The sequence below is a fragment of the Apodemus sylvaticus genome, chromosome 4, assembly GCF_947179515.1.
Source record: "Apodemus sylvaticus chromosome 4, mApoSyl1.1, whole genome shotgun sequence".
Lineage (NCBI taxonomy): Eukaryota > Metazoa > Chordata > Mammalia > Rodentia > Muridae > Apodemus > Apodemus sylvaticus.
Window position 1 is genome coordinate 19609573 of NC_067475.1, and position 23835 is coordinate 19633407.

Consider the following 23835-nt stretch of genomic DNA (forward strand, 5'->3'; position numbering starts at 1 on the left):
CAGGATGCAGTTCATACTCATTACTCACGGAGACTCATTTAGACTCAGGGAGTTTGAAAAATGTCCTTTAAAGTCTCTTTAAAAGTTTATATCAAGAAGATTGATGTTGTCTGTGTGCAAGCTTCTAAATTCATTACACAGAAAAATGTTTTACCTGGTTGATTTAATACTTCCTTGTGTCAAATGGTTATGCTAATTGCTCCTTGTGCCCGCTTTACTGGATACATCTTTTGATATATAAATATCAATCCCTCATGTTTAAAGGCTCATGCCTCAAAACAGAAAAATACATTCAGATTCAAACCGCCTCTGTGTGTGGTTGTGTCTGTCTGTCATCTCGCTGAACCTGTGCCTTTTCCTGAAATCCAAAACTTCCCCCTCAGATCTAAATCTTCCTGGCTGTGCTCGTCCGCGGCAAATAGGAATATCAGGTATAGGCCACTGCCTTTTGCCCAAAAAATATTGTGTCTAGTGAATGTTTGAAAAGACTACTACGAACACAGTGGAGCCTATGTCATTATTACATGTTGGAGAATCTTCTGTGCATATGCCCAAGAGTGGTATAGCTGGATCTTCTGGTAGTGCTATGTCCAGTTTTCTGAGGATCTGCCAGACTGATTTCCAGAGTGGTTGTACCAGCTTGCAACCCCAGCAGCAGTGGAAGAGTGTTCCTCTTTCTCCACATCCTTGCCAGCACCTGCCAGCACCTGAGTTTTTGATCTTAGCCATTGTGAATAGTGTGAGGTGAAATCTCAGGGTCGTTTTGATTTGCATTCCCCTGATGACTAAGGATGTTGAACATTTCTTTAGGTGCTTGTCAGCCATTTGATATTCCTCAGTTGAGAATTCTCTGTTTGTTTCTGTTTCCCATTGTTAATAGGGTTATTTGGTTTCTGGAGTCTAACTTTTTGAGTTCTTGGTATATATGGGATAGTAGCCCTCTGTAGGATATAGGATTCACAAAGATCTTTTCCTAATTTGTTGGTTGCCATTTTGTCCTGTTGACAATGTCCTTTGCCTTATGTTTATAGTAGCCTTATTTATAATAGCCAGAAGGTGGTGTAAGACCCCAAAAACCGAGGGTGCCCCAGCACCCCACACCCCGGAAGGTGACACCCAAATCACTCGTGAGAAACTGTCTTGATGCAATAGCATGATGATTTCTTTATTCCAGAATTCTGGGTTCCATAGCCGTGCACCACTAGAGGACTATGGACCCCAAGTGCCGAATTGCGACAGCTTTTATACGTTTACAGCAGAGCCCGCGAATCACAAACCAATCATTTCTTAGCATGGAGAGCCCGCGAAATGGGAGCCAATTGATTTGTACCACTCCATAGTTTCTAGGCCAATCAGTTTAAATTATCGAAGCGGACCAATTAGTTTCCTATAATGCCTACAGCTGCGTGAACTCCTGCTTAGGGGTAATGGCATCAGTTTACAGAAGATAAGCTTAGCCCGTTTCCAGTTACCCTATGGGGCCAGGATCACCTATTCAAGGCCTTTCTGTTAGGTCTAAACAAAGGGTGGGCTCTGGAATGTGACCTTTCACCTAGTTTCTAACAAAGTGAGATAGCATTTTAAACTCCTGATTTCTTGGGGTCATTAGTGTTAGGCTGTATTTTCTATCCTTTCAGTGGAAAGAACCCAGATGTCTTTCAACAGAGGAATGGATACAGGAAATGTGTTACATTTACACAATGGAATACTACTCAGCTATTAAAATCAATGAAGTCATGAAATTCTTAGGCAAATGGATAGAACTAGAAAATATCATTCTCTGTGAGGTAACCCAATGACAGCACCTGAGCTGCCACAGTACCAAGTATTGAGCATAGGCCTGGGGAATTAACAGAAGACAAAGACACGGGTCATTCTGTAAGGAGAATACCAAAGCTTTACTGAGGGATTAGCAATATATAATAGAGGCCAGGGAAAACAACAGGAAAAAAAACAATCAATCATAGGTTAGGTACCAGGGAGGTCCCTACCACACTGGGCAGGAAAACAAGAATCAAATTAAGCCACAGGATGCTTTGCAGGATGTTTTTCAGGATGCTTATATGCCCTCAAGGCATATAAATATATTTATATTATATGGAATCCCTGTTTTATGATAATATGTAATTCCGCAAAATATTTTTCAAAGGATCCGCTGGTATATACTGGACGTTATCAGTTTTTTAACTGATTTGGGACTCCCATGCAAGCAAAAGCTTGTAAACAATTATTTATTTACATCTTTTACCTTTTCACTACTATGTGCAGATGCAAAAATCATACCAGAAAAGATATCTATAGATACCTGAACAAGCAGTAGCTTCCCAAATGATGAGACATGATTCACATCCATTTGCCAAATATCATTTGCTTTAAGACCTCGGGAATTCACTCCCAACTTGGGGGATGAAATAAATTGAGCACATTGAGGGCATTGAATAATTTGCACCAGCTTGTTCTCTGGTAATATCACAATGAAACTTCAAAGAATTTGCATTAAGATGAAATTTATAATGCATAGTCAAGGCTTTATCATAATTGGTGGCCAAATTCAATGCAACCAATGGAGGTTGGGTATATACATCAGATTTATGATTGCCCTGTGCCAGGGAACAAAGTAATAATGAATGTTCTCATATATGGCCCACAAATACTGGTTGTTTGCACTGCTATAGAAGAGCTTGTATCCCCAACAGGCAATAATAAATAGAGGAAACAGGTGCTACATAAGCTGCAGTTTCTAATGGTTCTATAATTTGGGAAACATACATATTATCCATATAGATATTACAGACTTTATTAGGGAATAAACTCAAGCCTAATTGAACTGCCTTTAATTCTTCTAATTGTACAGAACAGTTAGGAATTTTTATAACTTTCACTTCATTCCAGAAAATAACAGAAGGTCTCCCATTGGATGATCCATCAGCGAAAACCATTTGAGCACCATCCAAAGTGTAAGAGAAAACAATCTTTAGAAAGACTACTGGATGAGTTTTTTTAAAAATTGACACACTTATTAACTGGACAATGATTATTAAAATAAGAATCGGTAACACATCTAATGAAGACCCAATCAGAAAAACCTTGGGATAAAATTTGAAGCTGTTCCTTATTATAGGGTATAATCATAACATCAGGTTCCTTGCCAAATGTTTGCAAGCTTGTTTTATATGCTTTAAACAGTAAAGATACCACTGCCTATGGATAAGACAATACAATTTTGGAAGGTGAAGCTTGGAAATGTACCCATAATATGGGTCCATCCTGCCAAAAAACACTGTGGTAGAAAGTTTAGAGGCAAAAACCAAAAACAATAATTTTTTAGAATAATCTGTATAATTTAGAAGAGCTTCTTCAAGGACTCTTTGTACTAATCCTAAGCATTCCCTAGCTTCTTTTGTTAATTTCCTAGGAGAGTTGGGTAAAGCATCTCCCTTTAGTATATCAAAAAGCAGCTTTTACTGTCCTGTACTAAGCCTCAATGACGTCTGTAACCAATTTAAAACTCCTAATAATTTCTAGAAATCATTCAATGTTTTTAGGGTATCCAATTTAATTTGCAATTTTTGTGGATGAATTCTTTTTGTAAGAGTTCGTGGCCTAAATATTGATATGGATATTCTTTTTGCACCTTTTCAGGTGCAATAATCAATCCAGCTTGCCTTAAGTCATATTGAAGATCAGCATAAGCTACAAGAAGTACCGGCTCCTCTCTAGCTGTCAAAAGAATATCATCCATGTAATGAATTATATACATCTGAGAATACTTTTTCCTTAAAGGTTGTAGAGCTGTTTAAACATACACTTGACACATAGTGGGGCTATTAGCCATTCATCAGGGCAACACTACCCAATGGTAGTGATAGGCAGGTTCTATAAAATTAATAGAGGGACTACTAAAAATAAAATGCTCACAATCCTTGGGGATGCATGTATAAATTTATAGGAAATATACAAGCATTCATGGAAGCAAATTTTAACAACTTCTCTTTGGATATCAATTATCAATTTTGCCTAAAAGGCTTGCCATGTAATAGGGCAAGTATCAATACTCTGTCATGACCAATTTGATAGCTGATTGAAACAAGGAACAAATGTTTCATCAAGTTCATAAGACATTCTTTTCAAAATACTTTCATGATTCTATCCAAAAATACTTTATCAACACACCAACAGCTTTAGAATAGGATGTTAAGACTTTACTTAGAAATAAAAAAGGGTGACTCTACATTAATGCTCTCTTTTCCACGGAATGGCTGTGAACACATAACATAAATGACTAATTAGGCTGGCCTTCTACTGACCTATGACATGCAATGTGTGAGTGTGGGATAAACCAAAACAAACAATGCCTCAAAGTACCTGAGAGATAAGCAGGAGATATTTCTTCCAGCACATTAACTCGTAGTTAGATGGTAACACTTACAGATGCTGGCAAGACTTGTGATCTGCAGGGGCATACATTTAAATGATGTTGAAAACTTGAGAGACATGGGATATTAAGTCATAAATTGATTTTCTGAGAAGTCTGTGACTCTATTTAAAGGACACATAGGCCAGGAAAGTTTGAACTTCTAATGTGACTGAGGTAAACCTGGTAAAGAGAAAAGGATTTTCCAAATCCCTTACTTTGCTATAGCAATTGTGGTTGAAAGAGAATGGCCTTACTGGCTGGTTCACCTGATAAAATAGTGAAGCTATTTCTTGTAGGTTTAGGGTCCCTTGATAAGTTTGTAGGCTAAATATTACCTATAGCATTCGATGAGCTGTCAGGATATTACTAACATTTAGAGATAATGATAAAACTGACTATTGAGTGGACAAAAGAGCTTTCAAAGAACTGGAACAGCAAATAGAATCATGAATAATAGCAAAACCTATGACCTTAATGCAAAGGTCCTTGGTCTGCAAATTAAAAGACACAAACTGAATGATGAGACAAAACAAACACACCAACAAAAACCCAAACAAACAAAAACCCAGTGTTCCACAGCTGGCCAATGGCTCAGAGTCTAAGAAATTTGTTACTTTTCAAGAATTTGGGAGTTCATCTCCAGCATCCATGTCAGACAACACATACTCATGTGGTCTGTCGGCTCCAGGACATCTAAAGCCTTCTTCTAGTTTCTTTGGGTATATGTGCACACACAAACACGCACATGTATATACATATATTCATACATGCATGGTTAACACAGTACTGAAATTCAACACACCAAGTGAAAGTCAGTACTTGGAGGACATGCTGTAGACAAACTCTGAGAAAATAGACCAGGTAATACTTGCACGAATAGTAAATTTATCTCCCTTCAAAATTACAAAGAAGTTATCAAAATTCATCTGTCATGCCATCAAATAATTTTCTTCATCAATTTTCAAAAGTGTGAGAAGCTCTTTTGGCCACAAACCACACTCAGCAGGTGACAACTGGTGACTAAGTTTTAAACTCGGTGGAGATTGATGTTGCTGTGCATCAAACTGTTATGGTTTTGTTTTCTTTCACTGTCTTCTCTTCCTAAAACACTAACAGCTCTCATTTCAAGCCACTATACCCACTATCCATGGCTTCATATTCCTACAGCTGATAAGCATGTTTAGGAGGCTGGCCTGGGAAGCAGCTCCCACATAACTCATCAGTCATGTCTCCTGATATTCCGACAAAATATCCAACAGAACAATAGTAACTAAAAGCTAGATGCTGTTTGAGAGTCCGAATCTACTCCACCTTGAGACTAGCCTGTATCTTAAAAGAAAAGAGAAGAAGAAGAAGAAGAAGAAGAAGAAGAAGAAGAAGAAGAAGAAGAAGAAGAAGAAGAAGAAGAAGAAGAAGAAGAAGAAGAAGAAACCTGAGAACTTGGCCTCAAGCTGGACCCAAGCCATACCTAAGTACCAGGAAAGACCCAATGCCTTGTCCCTGGCCAAAGCTACACCCTAGCTACTTCCTGACAAAAGGTAATCAAAAATTAGTCTGATTGTTTCAAATGTACTTTTAGACTGTGATTGTATATAGTCTTGCTTCTGAGCACCCACCTATTATCTTACAATAGTCATTCAATTAGATGCTTGCCAAAATGGGCATCCCTCTCACTTGCTTCCATTTTCTATAAAACCTTGTCCCAAAGAGAGTTCAGGGCCGCTTCATCAAACCATCCATCCTGTGGGTCAGTGGTGAGTAGGCCCAAACTTGAGTCTATAATGTGATTACATTGGAGTAGTCTCCTTTGTAGTCTTCTCAGGGTTACAAATGCTTCCTGGCAGAGAAGTATCAGCATAAAACTAGACTTGTTGATCAAAGGAATAGAGTCAAAAACCCAGAAATAGACCCATATACATATGGACAAGTGATATTTGACAAAGAAGCCAAAACTGTACATGAAAAAATGAAATTATTTTCAATAAATGATGCTGGCCTAACTGGACGCCTGCATGGAGAAGAATGAAAATAGACCCATATCTATCACCATGCAAGAAACTCAAGTCCACATAGGTCATAGACCTCCACATTAAACCAAAAACACTAAATCAAATAGGAGAGCAATTGGGGAACTGCCATGAACTCATTGGCACAGGGGACAAATGCTCTGAGATTCCATCTTACACCAACCAGAATGGCTATGACAAAATCTCAAGGGACAGCATAGGCTGGTGAGGATGTAGAGCAAGGGGAACTCTCCTATTGCTGGTGGGAGTGCAAACTTATATAACCACTTTGGAAATCAATTTGACAATTTCACAGAAAATTGGGAATAATTTTGCCTAGAGATTATGCTATACTACTTCTAGGCATATATCCAAAAGAAAGGGATACTTGCTCAACTCTGTTCATAGCAACTTTATTTATGTAATGGCCAGAAAGTAGAAACAACCTACATGTCCCTCAACTGAAGAATGAATTGCAAAGATGTGATACATCTATACAATGAAATACTATGCAGCTATTAAAAATGACACAATGAAACTTGTAGACAAGTGGATAGAACTTGAGACTATCATCCTGAGTGAGGTAATCCAGAGGAAGAAGGACACATATAGTATGTACTCACATATACATGAACATTACCCATAAATTGCAGGATAACCGTGATACAATCGACAGATTCAAGGAAACTGGGGCATAAGGAGGGCTCAAGGGAGGATGCATTAATCTCATTCAGTAGGGAAAACAAAACAGTCATCAGAGGTGGATGGAGAAAGGGAACTGGATAGAAGAGGAGGTGAGGATGGATATGAGGATTTTATTATGTTTGTGGGGAGTAGGGCTAAAGAGAAGTGGGACTGAGACTGGAAACCAGTGGTAGGCATCTTTGGGACCATCTGGAGACCTAGGGTGAGAGAGGCAATGAGAATCTATGGTGGTGATCCCGGCTGAGGTTCCTACAAGCAGGGGATATAGAGAATGAAGTAACCACCTTGTGCAACTAGGCAGGACTTCCAGTTGAAGGAGGGAACATCAACCCACACACAGATCCTTTAACCTAAAATTTGTCCTGCCTACAATATGTGCAGGGATAAAAATGGTGCAGATCATATGGGAACAATCAACCAGTGACTGGCCTGACTAAGATCTATCCATGGAAGAGAACCAACACCTAATACTATTAATGAAACTCTACTATGCTGCAGACAGGAGCCTGGCACAACTCTCTCCTATGAGGCTTCATCCAGCATCAGCTGAAAATAGTGCAGAGATCCACAGCTAAACATCCAATGGATGCTGGGCAGTCCTGTGGAAGAGTAGGGTATAGAATTGAGTGAGCTTCGGGTGTCAAGGACACCAAAAAAATCTACAAAATCACCTCACCTGAGCCCATTGGGATTCATAGAGACTGAACTAACAGAATAACATGTAGAGGCAGGACCTAGTCCCCCTACTCACATTTGTAGCAGATATGTGGCTTAGTCTTCATGTGGTTCCCTAACAATAGGAGAGGGGACCAATAGTAATGTAGTGTGCCATTGGATTCCCCTTCCCCTACCTGGACTGCATGGTTGGACCTCAGTGGGAGAGGATCATAAAAATAGTGGGACTAGATGTCCCAATTTGGGGTGATACCAAAGGGAGGCTTCCCATTCTCAGAGGGAGGGATTTAGAAAGGCAGGATTGGGAAGAGAGTAGGAGGGTGGGCTGCAATTGGAATGTGTATTAATCTGGATCTCTAGAGTCACAGAACTTATGAAACTATCAAGGTAATTTATTGTAATGCTTTACAGTTTATAGTACAGTTAATCCAACAATGGGCAGCTGTGAATGGTAAGTCCAAGCATCTAATAGTTGTTCAGACCCATGAGGCTGATTGCTTCAGCTGCTCTTCTGTATAAGCTGGAATGCAGAAAAAGTAGGTTCTAATAGATATGCTAACAAGTAAGTGAAAACAGTCTAAGACTAATGAGTCTTCCTTCTTCCACTATGCTTAGGTAGGCCTCCAACAGAAGGTATGGCCCAGATTAAAGGTGTGTATTACCAGACCTATTGGTTTAAGAGCATTAGATGCCCAAAAATGACCAGGAGGTTGTCTGAGCTTCCAATTTAATGGAATGTTTGATGTTTTCTGGATTGTACTTCATTCTAGGTGTAGTCAAGTTGACAACCAGAAATAGCCATCAAGGAATGTAATGTGAATTTTAAAAGCTATGAAAAAAAAGAAGAAACTATTGGAAAGTAAAAAACTAAAACAACATCAAATAAACAACAACAAAACACCTTTATCTCACTCTATATTTTAATGAAAGCACTCAGCCTCAACCATTGCAAAGTCGGAATGCTTCAGTATCTCGATATTTCCTCCACCAAGGAAATTCACATCCCAAGCAGCCACAGGACACTGAAAACTCACTGCTAGACTTATGGCCAGAATGGAGCCGGAGTGACCTGTAGCCCAGTTCCTAATGAAGTCCTTCTTTTCCTCTGAAAATCACGGGCCATGCTGTACTGTGTACTTCTCAACATTTTGGTCTCATACACTAGATGTGCATTAAGTGCTCCTACAGCACTCTAGGGCTTGCCTATCCAAAGGCCCCACACACTTCCACATCACTCCTGCAAACTGATTCCATGGGCTGCAGAACAAGGTCAGGTTTCTCATTTTCTTCCAAGAAAAAGGTAGTTAACTGGCCACTTCAATCAACTCCCATGCACCAGGGTCCTGTCAAAACCAACTTCCTTTACATAGAAGAACAGCTGCACAAATGGTTTGTAATTTTAATCTGCACAGTGTTTATTATCAAACAATTTTCTCATACTTTGTCCTAGGAAAATCTACTTTTCACTTTCTACAAGAGCGCTTTGTAACAAATTATCTGTAGTGTGCAACTAGGATACAATCAACAATGTATCTCCATTTGGCCATGTTTCTGTTTGATTTACTTACATCTTTTCTAGAAACAATTTCACTATATTCTGACTGGTTTCCCTCTTTACTATATAGATTATGTTAATGAAATTTGATGGGATTTATGGACGCCAGACCTTTATACTCTTTAATCATTGGTTTGTATCTTTATCCTTGAATATAACTGGTAATAAACTTACACAGAATTCAACTCCAACGAAGCAGTATCTTTTTATTTAGCTATTAATTGGGAGTTCTGACCTTCTTCATAACAATGGTTATAAACTACCACATATATTTTAAAATAAAGGCACAGAGTTTGGTATCAAAATAATAGGAGTCTGGTTTTTATAAATTCCTTTCCAGACATTCTTCAGACTACTTCATAAGTGAGCTGAGGACTTTCAGCCCTGCTCCACAAAGTTTACCAGCTCCTGGTAAAATCGTAATAAATGTGTTGCCAACTGTCAAGGATATTAGCAAAGAGTGAGGATTTTCTTTCTTTTGAATCTCTTCTTTCAGTTGACATTTCATTCTTTAACATATCAGATTTCTTTCTGAATGCTTCCATAAGTAGTTCTTCTTGGACCTGTAAAAGAAAACTCTGCCATTATTTGCAGGCAGAATTGTGCATTTTGTAACTTTATTTTAAGTACCATTATCTACTTCTCTACCAACTCAGGAGCGTCTTTGATATTTCAAGACATTTGCATGTATCAACAGAAATACCCGTGCTTTATACATATATAGAGGGGATTCCTCAGCACCTCCTCATACAAAGTGAAGAAATTTGTTCCAACATACAAAAAAAAAAAAAAAAAAAAAAAAAAAAAAAAAAAAAGCCCTGTGGTAGAGATTGCAGAAAGCAGGTGAATTAAAATTGACTCTCAGTTCCAATTAGGGGGTATCTCTTTGATTATTTAACAGATAATGGGAGTGCTGACCTTGTATAGCAAACACGGGTTATTAAATCCAAGTATGGGATAGAATGGATGGAAAAGGCCTGGGGATAAAGAGAGCAATTTATGAGATTGCAGCATTCTTTATTTTATTGTATTTTTTCTTTTTTTATTATTTTTAAATAGGACATATTCTTTATTTACATTTCAAATGATTTCCCCTTTCCAGGATGCCCCCTCTGTGAAAGTCCCATAAGCCCTCTTTCCTCCCCCTGTTCCCCAATCAACTCCTTCCTGCTTCCCTGTCCTGGTATTCCCCTACACTGCTACACTGAGCCTTTATAGGACCAGGGGCCACTCCTTCCTTCTTCTTTGGCATCATTTGATATGTGAATTGTTTCTTGGATATTCCAAGCTTCTGGGCTAATATCCACTTGCCAGTCAGTGCATACCATGTGTGTTCTTTTGTGATTGGGTCACATCACTCAGGATGATGTTCTCCAGTTCCACCCACTTGCCTAAGAATTTCATGAATTCATTGTTTTTAATAGTTGAGTAGTATTCCATAGGGTAAATATACCACATTTTCTGTGTCCATTCCACTGTTGAGGGACATATGGGTTCTTTCCAGCTTCTGGCTATTATAAATAGGGCTGCTATGAACATAGTGGAGCATGTGCCCTTATTACATGCTGGGGAATCCTCTGGGCATATGCCCAGGAGTGGTATAGCAGGGCCCTCTGGTAGTTTTATGCCCAGTTTTCTGAGGAACCACCAGACTGATTTCCAGAGTGGTTGTACCAGCTTGCAACCCCACCAGCAGTGGAGGAGTGTTCCTCTTTCTCCATATCCTTGCCAGCACCTGTTTTCTCCTGAGTTTTTGAACTTAGCCATTCAGGCTGGTGTGAGGTGAAATCTCAGGGTTGTTTTGATTTTCATTTCCTTGATGACTAAGGTTGTTGAACACTTCTTTAGGTGTTCCTCAGCCATTTGATATTCCTCAGGTGAAAATTATTTGTTTAACTCTGTACCCCATTTTTAATAAGGTTATGTAGCTATCTGGAGTCTACCTCCTTGAATTCTATGTATATCTTGGATATATTAGCCCTCTGTCAGATGTAGTGTTGGTTAAGATCTTTTCCCAATTTGTTGGTTGCCATTTTGTCCTTTTGACAGTGTCCTTTGTCTTACAGACACTTCCTAATTTTATGAGGTCCCATTTGTCAACTCTTGATCTTAGAAGTTAAACTATTGGTGTTCTGTTCAGGAACATTTCCCCTGTGCCCATGTCCTCAAGGCTCTTCCCAGTTTCATTCTATTATTTTCAGTGTGTCTGGTTTTATGTGGAGGTCCTTGATCCACTTGGACTTGAGCTTAGTACAAGGAGATAAGAATGGATCAATTTGCATTCTTCTGCATGCTGACCTCCAGTTGAACCGCACCATTTGTAGAAAAGTATTGTATTATGTTATTTCTCAATTTAATTACTCTGTCTTTCCTTGTGCATTTGTGAGCACATGTGTAAATGGTTGTACATCCATGTGTTTGTACATGTCCATGGAGTCTAGAGATTGATTTTTTTATATCTTCTTCAATTGCCTCCACCTTATGTTTTATAAAATATATTTATTTTTATTTTACATCTTTGAGTAATTTGCTTGCATGTGTGTGTGTGTGTGTGTGTGTGTGTGTGTGTGTATTATGTGCATGTGTGCTAATCATGGATAAGAAAGGTTTCAAATCTCCTGAAACTCTAGTTTTGGACAATTTACATTGCTATGTGCTTGATGGGAACTAACTTGTGTCCTCTCTAAGAATAGTAAGTGTTCTTAACAACTGAGTAACTCTACAGAATCGTTTTGAAGATAACAACTCTACTCAATTTAAGAGCTAGCTGATTCCACTAGGCTGCCTGACTAGAAAACCCCAAGGGTCCCCCTGTCTCTTCTCAGAAAGTTCCAGTTGTCACTGGAACATGTCACTTCTTCCATATTTTTAGCTGGGTTCTGAAGATCCTAATTAGCTCCCTGCGTGTGCACAATGAGAGCTTTACTAACTTAAATTATTTCCCAACCCCATCCTCTTCCTCTGTTTTATACTGGACTGAATCAAATACATTCATACTAGATGGACCTACCTCATGTCTCTTTGAAGATTAAGCCTAGAATCCTAAAGAAAAGTCGGAAGGGTCAAGTAGCTCAAGAAGACCTTCTAAGAATTTCACAAAATAGTAGTTCAGAACCCTGTGGCCACTCTCTGTACACTTGAATCTAACTCTATGCAGATGCTGAGATCTGTGTGCTCACAGGCTTCAGTAAGACCTCAGTCAACTTTGATAAATCATTTGCAGTTGAAGTTACAGGCTTGAGACTAACACTTCCCTTCCCCAGAGCCACAGCACCACCTGTCCAGCTCTGCCAAGCCCCATCTACACTCACCTTCAGCTTCTGCTACAGCATCTTCAGCTTCCTCAGCATCATCTCCCTTTCTGTCTTCAACGTCTCCTGAAGTTTAGCAATGTGTTCTTGGAACTTTCTCTCCTGAGCCTCCATTACTTGCTCTTGCTCCTTCTGTCTCTGCCTCAGAAGCTCTTGTGTCTTCTCAGCCACCTCCCTCTTTCTTCTCTCAGCTGTTCCACAGATGTTTGACAAAAGGAGGAAATCACAATCATAATGCAGCTAGGGCTCATAAGTAAAGCTCTGAGTACTCCCATTAGCCTGGCCAGCATCTGTGTGGTCCATAACCCAATGCATAGGTACTAATTGACTGGACATAAAATACAATATCAAAACCCTTATTGTTTCCACATATAGGAGAGTTCATGACCTCTGGCAAGAGGAAATGCCTTGCTCTGCCAGGACCTTCCTAAGCATCAGTCAGAGGGCTTTGCAGAAGGTACCCACCCCTCTAACAGCTGAACCCTCTACCCTACCTGCTACGGCCCACTCTCCATCCCTAAGAGCTTTGTCTGACTGCAGGATAGCATCCTCCATAGTAGCCTGTGACTGCAGGAAACTCTTAAGAACCTCTTTTGCCTGGGAACACAAGACAAGAAAATATAATTTAGGCAGTAAAGATAAAGTCTTCTGATGAGGTAGTATTAGTATTTATTGATCTATAAAACTTCTAATCTTTTGATTACTGCCCTACAATGTTTAATTCCATGGTTATAACCAAAAAGTCAAGCAAGCTCTTCCTGGATATGAAATCCCTCTACCTCAGCCTCCTTGTTAGCTTCACAGCCTTGCTTCCCAGAAATGCTGCTCTCCAGCTGCCCCAGCTTACAACTGCCACAGTTACATGCAGTTCCAATGACATATAGCCTCCACTGTTTACCAGGTTTAGATATATTTTGTCTCCTACCTTCACCGGTGTCCCAGACTTTAGAGCTAAGATAGCATCTACAAATATATTACTTTGTAATTCAGATGGCCAATACTTTTGTTTCTAGGCCACTTTCTTAGGGTTTTTATCCACCTTTATCTTATTATTAACAACTGAAACTTGTACTTGTTTAAACCACACAACATAATTTTTGATTATATACTGTTAATTAATATAATAGAATAAATTTGTACATTACTTACTTCAAATAGTTACCTTTTATTGGAATAACACTTAGGTGTACTCTTTTGTAGTTTTTAGGTATATAATGAATTGTTGTACTTATACTCACCATTTGATTACCAAAACTAATATGTCTTGTTACTTTATGTTCATACCTCTTGACCATTATCTCCCTTTCCTCTGTATTCTCAGGTACAGTAGTCACCATTGTATTCTGTGGTAATGTGGGGGTTTAAATGAGACTGGACCTCATAGGCTCATATATTCAAATGCTTGGTCCCCAGTTGGTGAAACATTTTGGGAAGGATAGGAGGTATGGCCTTGTTAAACATAGTGTGTCACTGTTGGTGGGTTTGAGATTTCAAAAGTCTGCACTAGGCTCAGTCCTTTGCTCTGCCTGCTGCCTGTGCATAAGATGAAAAGCTCCCAGCTACTGTTCCAGTGTCATGCATATCTGCTTCCCATAATGATGACTATGAACAAATCCTCTACAACTGTAAGGAAGCCCCCAGTTAAAAACTTTATTTTCTAAGACTCACCTTGGTCATAGAAGCTCTTCACAGCAATAGAACAGTTAATAAGGCAGTTAATATTACTTTGCCTTAGTTTATTATTGTCTCCTCCATGCCACTAAATGTGAGCCGTGACATGTAATATTTGTCTTTCTATCTAAGGCTTATTTCCGTGAATATAATATCTTCTAGATTCATTCATATTTTCACAATTGGTAGCATTTTTAAAGTTAACTATTATACTAATATGAAATATTATACTATATACTAATATGAACATATGCTAATATGAAATAGATTACAAATGATACATGATGATTGATAGATGATAGATAGATAGATAGATAGATAGATAGATAGATAGATAGATAGATGATAGATGGTAGATAGGTAAATAGATAGAGACAGATAGATGATAGATAGATAGATACATGGATAGATAGATAGATAGATAGATAGATAGATAGATAGATAGATAGATAGATAGATGATAGATGGTAGATAGGTAAATAGATAGACAGACAGATAGATGATAGATAGATAGATAGATAGATAGATAGACAGACAGACAGACAGACAGACAGACAGATAGATAGATAGATAGATAGATAAAATATGTAGTTCCATTAATCAGTAGTCAAAACAACATGGTAATGTCACAAAAAATAGACATGGAGCAAAAACAGAGAACTGAGAGCCAAGACATAATAAAATTATATCCTTGTATTACACTTACTACATAAGTGTACACTGAGAATGGATTAACCTAAGACTTGGCACTCTAAAAACTTAAAAGTAGGAAAAAAGCCACAGGGCATTGGCTTTGTGATTAAATAGAGAGGTGAGAGGACAGGCAGCAATAGCTTTCTGTACAGCGAATGGAGGAGTCCATAAGATGAAAGGGCATATACAGAATGAGAGAAGATGTCTCAAGCTGCACAGTGCTAAGGAATTAATATCTGAAGAAGATGAAGAATGTATACAACACAACAGAGAAAACTAGCATGCTTAAAATAGCATGAAATCACCTTGCAAAGATAGTTTTTAAAATAAGACATTCAAATGACTAGCAAGTATTTGTACTCTGCATTACTAATCCTTTGTAAAATAACAAAACAAACCACAATGGGGTGTCACCTCACTCTTGTGACTATGCATATTAAGAAAAACTCAAAAGTTAGGGTTGAGTTTGAGGAACACAAAGGAATCTTTAGAGATGTCTTAATGAAATGGAAACCGGTTACACTCATGGTACTCAACAGCATAGATTCCTTAAAAGACATAATTCTGAGATTCTATTGGCTGACCTTAAAAATCTGCCAGGAAGTGGTGGTGTGGCCATAGTTACCATGTGAGGCCATCGAGGCATTACATTTGACTAGTGCATCAGAATAGAAAACTCGGCTGGTTCATTTATTTATCTCAGGAAATATAAACTGGTGCTCCAGCCAGGTCACCTGAAATAAACCCTCAGACTAGATCCAAATGCTCGATGTCTGCTACCTATGAACTCATCTTCAGCTCGGTTAGGTCTACCAGTACCTAGCAGTCAGCATTCAGCTGAGCTCTGTAAGCCACTGCCTCTGTCATTCCCCACCTTTACTCCCTTCCTGGGCACTTGCTCATAGCCCAGCTCAACCTTCTTCCTGGCTTCTAAGTAGAGGCTGTGTCCCCCAGGAACAGAGAAGGCTCCACATGAGATGCTCTTCCTCAGGGACTCTGAAAGCTTCTCCAGTTCAGCCTGGCAGTGATGGATAGATGCTGCTTCATTCTGTCGCATGAACTCTTCCTTCCTTTCCTCTATGGTGGCCTGCCAGGTGAATAGGGGAAGACAAAACAATCTCTCAGAAGGAAAGTGACACTGTTATCATACTGGATGATCTTAGTGTGGCAGCCACAGAGTGGCCAGAGACAGAAGGAAGATCAGGAAGATCAGGAAGATCAGGAGATTTGCTTTAGCCCCAGTTGGCTCAATTCTGAGTAATTTCAGAAAGTCTGTTAACTTCCTGGGGTTCATACCCAGCAGCTGTGAAATTGACTTGGAGGACATGAGTTTAGTTTACTCAGAAGCACATATTTCAGTGATGAACAAGACAAAGGCAATTTTTGCTTTTGTTTAGAAGTGATATTTCCTCTGAGAATGGAGGTAGGTATGGCCAACAAACCAATTCCTCACAGGTAAGTGTACTCATCAGAGTTTTGAAGACTTGAATTTTCTCAATAATTATTTGAGTGCCAGGATGCTGGAATTGGTAAGTTTTGTTTCTTTATTTGGTTGTGTGTGTGTGTGTGTTCATAACTTATAATCTTGATTAATCTCCTCAATATGAACTAAGAGAATTTTGTCCTTCAGCGTTCAAACTCAGAAAAATGGAAACCAATACCTCTCAGGGAAACTACCTTTGGTCCGGTGGGTCTTGGTTGTCCCCTGAGATTTGTTTTTAGGTGAAAACACTTTTATCAGCCTGGGCTAATAAACATTATGGATAGTAATCCTATGCTGATTCTAATTATACATACTGATAATAGTAATCCTGTTACCATATGGCATGGGGTGACCTAGTGTCACCCTTCAAAATGTTACGTTTCTTCCAGCTGTGGCAGAAACAGAAATCAGAACATTTAGAGACAAGAAAAGGGCCCAGCCCAGTACTTCTGTTTGCAGAGAAGTGGAAAAAACTTCCCCTTGACCTACAGATCAGAACTAATTCCATTTTGACACCACATTTTTTGTTTGTTTGTAATGCATTGAGCAGAAACTCACACACCCTTGCTCCAACTCTATTGTGAACTTTGAGGTAATAAACTGCATAGTTTCAAGACATTTAGCACATGACAGTTTCTTACATAGCAATAAAAGTAAATAAAATTCTATTGTTTTGAAAAAAAGGCAAATTCTAGTCCAATGAGTCATGTTACCCATAAAAATTCTAATGAGAATGATGCAGATCTTGAGATAAGAAAACTAAAGTCTAGGGGACCTCTCAAAAGTGTATGGATCAGGAAAGACAAATGCTAAGATGTATTACCACCAGCCTCTTCTGGAATTGCTGATTCTCATCTTTGAAGGAGTGCTCCATGAAGACAGCAATGGCTTCCTTCTCACAGGCTGCATGCACATCCAGCAGCTCCTGGAGCGTGTCTGTGGGGAGCCTCACTCGCTGGGCCATCTGCTCACTGTAGTGCTCAGCTGCCTTCTGAAGAGCTGTGGAGTTCTCATGATGGGCCAGGGTCATCACTGCTTTCTCCAAACATGACACAGTCCCACTGTTGATGGCATCCACATAGGTCTGCACCAAAGTCCCCAGCCCTGAAAAGACGGAAAGTTTCCAAGACAGCCTAGTGTATAGAATGAGTTCCAGAACAGCCAGAGCTACACAGAGAAAGCCTGTCTAGAAAACAAAACAAAATGAAACAAAATGAAACAAATAAAATAAAATAACATAAAATAAAACATAATATAAAATAATAAAATAAAATGGTTGTTCGCACTAATTGTTGCTATAAGCTTTAGGCCTAGCATTTATTTAAAGCATCAAAATCCTATTTATCTTGACGTTTTCAGCCCCTCTTACATCTCCCATACCGTCTGTTCTCATTTCATGCCCTCTTAAAACCAAGCATCTATTAAATAAAATCAACTTTTTTTCCTTTGTAGTTCTCAATTCATTAAAAGCAATCAGTGATTATAAACAAGACATTTCAAGATTTCTTGGGACAGGAACTCTACCATAGAAATAAAGTAAAAGTTTGAAAGAGAAAATACATTTCACCTTTTGTGACATGAAATTCCAAATGAAAATTCAAACTCCATCAGAAGGAAAGAAATAAAAAACACCATCAGAAATTTGAAAAACAATAGAACATGGACTAATGTATGGACACATTTCAGGGTCGAAGCCCAGTTACTCAGGCAGAGTGTCTATCAGGTTTAGTATGCTTAAATTGGTTTCTCCAATTGCATGTGTCTCTAGGCCTGCTGTGTTCTGACTGGTGTCAGCTCACAAATAATCTGTAAAATCACACTGAGACCCTCTTTCAGGGACCCCAAGAAATTGCAGATTTCTGTTCAGTCGTCTTATGGTATTAGTTGTGTGAGATGTGCTAGACCTCAAGAAACACTCATGTACAGAAAGTTCAAGTATGGAACGTGCATTCATAATGTGCACATTTATCTGCATATTCCTTTACATGAACAAACGAAAATGTTCAAGACCACAGAAGAATCAACACTTCATCACGTATTCTAAGCCACAGAGACGTCCTTGTGACAAAAGAAACTCACGATTTCCTGTGACAATGACTCCCCCTCTCAGAGTCTTGGTCTTGCCATTGGCGAAGATGTAGGAACAGAATTTTTCTAACTCAATCTGGAAACTACATTCCAGCTGGTTTTCTGGAACATTTTCAATTTGGAATAATAAACTTTTGTTGCTTGTAGGCCTGGCAAAGACAAAGCACTTCCGTACTGGAAAAAAATATCTGATACATTCTCTGGTCATGTTGGACTTTTGAACTTTGGGATTGTTTCCTGAAAAAGAAAAGGCACTCATTGAAGATATAGCTGGAAAATAAGTGATTGACAATTTTCCAAGAATGTTTTCAAGGCTGTAGCTGCAATAAAGCTTGTAAGTGTTCCTTTCTTTGATTGTCTGCACCCAGGGCTTCTGGAAACTTCATAACTTAGTCATTATAGGGGACTTGACATTATCTTGCAGAGAGACTCTGTGACATAAATTAACTGCTTATAGATGAATGAATAAAAGACAAATATTTATTCTAGGTATTGATCTGTCCTACTAAATATACTTCTGTAATAAATTTATAATATTAACATGCCAGCACACTGCATAAAGCTGGAGGGTGAAATTTTGGTGAAAAATGAAATATTTCTCATTAGTAGGAACATGAATCTATCCACCCACCCCCACCCACCAAGAGCTAAGTAGTTTATATGCCTACATCCACTGAAAAGAATAACTAGTTGAGCTAGTAGTATTCTCAATATAGACATCCTCAATCAAAAAATATTTTTAAAATTAGGTCAATCGAGTGAATTAATGAATTAATAGGTCACAAGTCAATAAGGCATAGGAACTAACCATTTTGATTGCAATTCTCCCCTAGTTTCATGTATTTTGATTTATTGTAATATTAATGGGTTTTTAATCATTTGTCATCACGTGTTCTCAGTTAAACTAGCCTCAGGTCACTTTCAGGTAATAATGATTGTTCAAATCACGACCACTTGTCAATTGTCATCACCTTTAACAAGAGTTTCAATGCTGTCTCAAGCAAGAGATGTCAATCTTTGAGCAGGGCTTAGTTGATTCTAACTTCCCTCCCCACTGATACCTGGGATCAGCTTCAGGGCATTCTCCAGGTACTCATCTTCTGTGATGGGCTGACCATCTAACTTCAGCTCCAGAACAAAGTCTCGAACAGTCCAGATAAAGTCTGGGAAGAAACTTACAAACTCACTAGAGTCTTCCACTTTATCCTCTCTGGGGTTTGATTTTGCCTGAATTAGCTTTGTTAATTCAGTCACATAGCTGGGATTGTAGCTAAGGATATGAAACAAAATATCTTCCAGGGCTCATGTAGACTCACTTACTAAAAATCGTTCCCTTTGGCCTGGGCCTATTCTAATTCAAGGCTTACTGACTTAGAGAAGAGAACTGGCAGTGAGTTGCCTTCTTCCTACATTCAACTAAATGTGGCAATTTTGTCCTTGGAAGGATACTGCAGCTGCTCCAGGGCCTGGTGGTTGATGGTGCTCATGCTGTTGTAGACAAAGGTGCTGCTCAGAAGCATGGCCAGGGCAAAGATCCACGAGTCATTCTTAGGGTCACCCTGGAGAGCACATAGGGACAAATGAATCAAGAGTCTAATAATCGTTCATTCATTTATTCATTCATTCATTCATCCAACCATCCAATTGTTTGTTCTTTCAGATAAACTATTAGTGAATCTGAGAGAAATAACAAAATTTGAAGATAATGCTACATTCAGTACTCACTCCTAATACTTGCACTTGTCTCTCTCAGGCCATTTGTTCCTCTAGCAAATAAATTAACTGACAGAGTTAGGATATAGCTCAGTAGTAGGTGCACAAAGTTCTAGGTTTAGTACCCAGAACTGACTGATAAAAAGACAAGATATTCAATGTATATAAGGCATTTCCTAAGTGCCTAGACGATAGTAGGCAATGGAAAAATGGGCAGTTACACCTTTATAAATTTATCTCAATTATAGACACAAACTCTTTTTCATTAAATGTAGCTCTTTGTTATGCCTCTGACAAAATGCAGAGGCATGTTTTGTGGCTAACAATTTCTACGTGGTTGCCTTTAGATAAATGACTTCTTGCATTATCAAGTAAACTTGTAAACAAATAAAAACAAGCACAATGTCAATTTCTGCCAGGAAGAGAGCCAAAATTATAAACAACAAAAATGGCATAGAAAAGCACATGGCAGGAAAGGCAACTTTAGAGCAAGATGTAACTGTCTTAGAGAAGACACTACCTGACCTTTTCTACATCACCAAGGCCTTCAGTGTCCAAAAGGACCAGGGTGTGGGTTGGCTTGGTGGGATGGGGCACACACCACATCCAGATACCCTTGGCTTTGGATTGCATCCTAGAGCCCAAGGAGAAGCCTAAAGGGAAGAGGAAAACAGAAAAGGGTCACATCACAGCAGGAAGACCAGGGCTAGCAGAGTCCTGAGGCTATTTCAAGGAAATGAGTTGTTGTCATTTCAGCAAGGACAATTAATTTAGTCTGTAAATAACAGATGCTTTCAAGAAAGACTTGGTAATGTCTTCTTGTCTCACTCTTGCAACCCCTCAAAATAGACTGTGTTATAGAATTAGTGTAGACTCTATTAATTGGAATGTTTTGATCTGAGTCCAAAGATGTCCAAAGGCAATTGAGAAACAGGAGCGAATGGACCCATAACTGGCCTTGAGTTCCCTCGGCATTGACCCTGGTGAGCCTTAGCCAAGGGCCTAGTGCTTCACCTCGGCTCACAGTTCTCTTAATGCAGCTCCATCCAATATTTCTCTTGCCACGGGTCAGTACTTGCTCTTTACCTGCCTCTTTCCAATAAGGAGCGTAATTCCTACCTGGCCACTCCCTAGGTATTTGCTCACACCTGCTGGTTCCCTTTGCCCAGCTATGCCACTGTGAGCTGTACCACCGTGCCCTCTCATTACTCCATTACTCCATGAGTGGGTGCTAGAGTTTAGATCTGGAACATCAACCAAAGGCTGATGAGTTCAAGGCTTACTCCACAAGATGATGAAGGGAATCATTGTGGGAACTTTTAAGAGGCGAAGCCAAGTGGAGGTCTTTAGGTATACCATTGAAGGACACTGTAGAATGTTGTGTTTCTCTTTGACATTGTTGGTGTTGTTACTGTTGCTTTCTCAATGCCTGACTCGAAATTAACAAAGCAACACAGCTAGGCCACAGGCTGCCTGCTGAAGTGTGCTGCCTTTCCCACCAGGCCTGTAAGCAGTGAGGCCAGGTATGGAGGCCGTGAAGCCTCCAGGCACAGATGGTCAACACAAACCTTTGTCATTGCCAATGACTTCTCGCATGCATCTGGCATGATGATGGACAGCTGGCTGCAATAGAGGGTATCAGTCTCCTGCCAGGCCCCTGATGGGCACATTAGCGTTTGTTCATTTTTTTTGATACCCTTTCCTCTTTTACCTTGTTCTTTCAATGAGCTTTGTGTCCATTGCCTCATCAGTGTAAGCAACCAAAGGGAAAGAGAGTAAGACCCATGACACCTGATGTGATTTCTCTCAATGGCTTGAGAGAACTACTCCCAGGAACAAGTTGACAACAGACTGTGTCCAATGCTCCAAGAATTTGCCCATCTCCCATACAGAATCCTTTCATTCCATGAGAAACAGATGGCACAATATCCCAAGATCATAAATAAAAAGGTACCATGGTTCAAGGTTTGCCATATTCCGTGATCTCCACAGAAGACAGTATAATCTGTCCTGTTATGCAGAATCTGCATCTGATTTCTGCTGACTAACCTGGGGTAAGAGTGTTCCGAGTGGCCTAATGTAAAAATGATAAGTGTGATTATTCTCCATGGGATAAAGTATTTCAAAGTGAGTCACCCACAAACAGTAACATGGACCTGTTTGTCAACCTTGATTGGGAGCTAGTCTCTTTATCTCTGATATAAGAATGTAGGAACACAGTTCATATCTCTAAAGCATTTTAAAAGCATAAACTCCCTTAGCAGGGCACTGGGAAATTACCTTAGTTATCAAAGTTGCCTTGAGTATAAAATTAAGGCATTACTGTTAAGACTTAACTTTCTGATACCAATCTCTCAAGGATCTCAATTCCAAATCCCTCAACATTTTACAAAGTTATTTGATCCAGGAAAGGAAAAATATCGTCCCATGATTGATGGTCAAGAGTCCTTCAACAGAAAGATGGAGGAAACTGGTTTGTGTAGGAGGCAGCCAAAGAATGGGAAGCACAAAGGGGAGATGGCAGAAGGCAAATGGACAGAAAGGCGGAAAGAAAAACAAAGCCAGAAGGAGGATGTGAAGAGGGGAAGAAGCAAGAGGGAGTGAGGGAGAGAGAGACAGACAGACAGAGAGAGACAGAGAGAAGGAGAGAGAGAGAGAGAGAGAGAGAGAGAGAGAGAGAGAGAGAGAGAGAGACCCAGAGAGAGAGAGACCCAGAGAGAGAAAGAGAGGGAGAAAGAAACAGAGAAAGACAGACTGAGAGAGGAGAGAGAGAACCAAAAAGAGTGAGAACCAGAGAGAACCAGAGAGACAGTGAGTGAGAGAACCATATGCCCTTGGATCTAAATTTTGAACTCAAGTTTCAATCAGAAATCCCACTGAATCTCTGGTGCAGAATCTAAGTAAGAACAAGGATGCCTGTAGGATTCTTAAAGGTAGAAACACTACACAGAACCATGAGAAGAAAGCCCTATAGGTCAGCTAAAACAATGAACGATAACTTAGTAGGGGAAAACAGCATGCTTTACAAAAAAACAAAAATGTCAAGACACTTGACATTACCTATAGTGAGTTAAATAGCATACAGCTGTGCAGCATACAGGTCATTAGAATTGAAACTGTATCTTATCCTCCTCCCAGCGCTTGAGGGAAAGCATGGAATGCTGATAACATTAGCAATGCTCAACAGCAAATGAAAATGATATGTGATATCCTCAGACAACAACAACATGCTATAGACTAGGGGGAAAGTATGGACATGCTGGACAATTCTAAGTGGCCTGCAGGGTGCACAAGGAAACTTACTCCCTACACATACAAACTTACTCCCTGACAAATAAAGACAGGCTGAACATGCTCTCTGTAAACATTAGTGTCTCAGAGCTTCAGAGAGTGTGAGAGAATGTCCTTGGCGTTCCTGTGGTCAGTCAGCTTCTAGTTCTTGATCTGGAGACAGCTCTGGATGCTCCCTTCCAATCCATAATTTCACCGTAGACAATTCCTAAAAGTTTCGCTATGGT

At 39.4% G+C, this 23835-nt stretch overlaps 2 protein-coding genes across 4 annotated transcripts in view; both read right to left on the reverse strand.

Moving 5' to 3' along the window:
- LOC127682624 (guanylate-binding protein 4) overlaps positions 1-23835 on the reverse strand; it is a 103452-nt gene that overhangs the window by 77526 nt on the left and 2091 nt on the right. The window lies entirely within an intron of this gene.
- The window catches only part of LOC127682623 (guanylate-binding protein 4-like), a 60816-nt gene continuing 46519 nt past the window's right edge, over positions 9539-23835 (reverse strand). Inside the window, exons 12-21 of one of the 3 annotated variants that reach the window (XM_052179103.1) lie at positions 22272-22391; positions 20843-20970; positions 20054-20163; positions 19666-19862; positions 18596-18841; positions 17340-17620; positions 15908-16120; positions 13164-13266; positions 12670-12860; positions 9539-9921 (exon numbers count right to left, since the gene is read on the reverse strand). In XM_052179103.1, the coding sequence (XP_052035063.1) occupies positions 12682-12860; positions 13164-13266; positions 15908-16120; positions 17340-17620; positions 18596-18841; positions 19666-19862; positions 20054-20163; positions 20843-20970; positions 22272-22391 (1577 nt within the window). In that variant the 3' untranslated portion in view covers positions 9539-9921; positions 12670-12681. Of the gene's footprint in view, positions 9922-10281; positions 10336-12669; positions 12861-13163; positions 13267-15907; positions 16121-17339; positions 17621-18595; positions 18842-19665; positions 19863-20053; positions 20164-20842; positions 20971-22271; positions 22392-23835 lie in introns of those variants that run through there. The other 2 variants (XM_052179104.1, XM_052179105.1) reach the window with 2 other exon arrangements.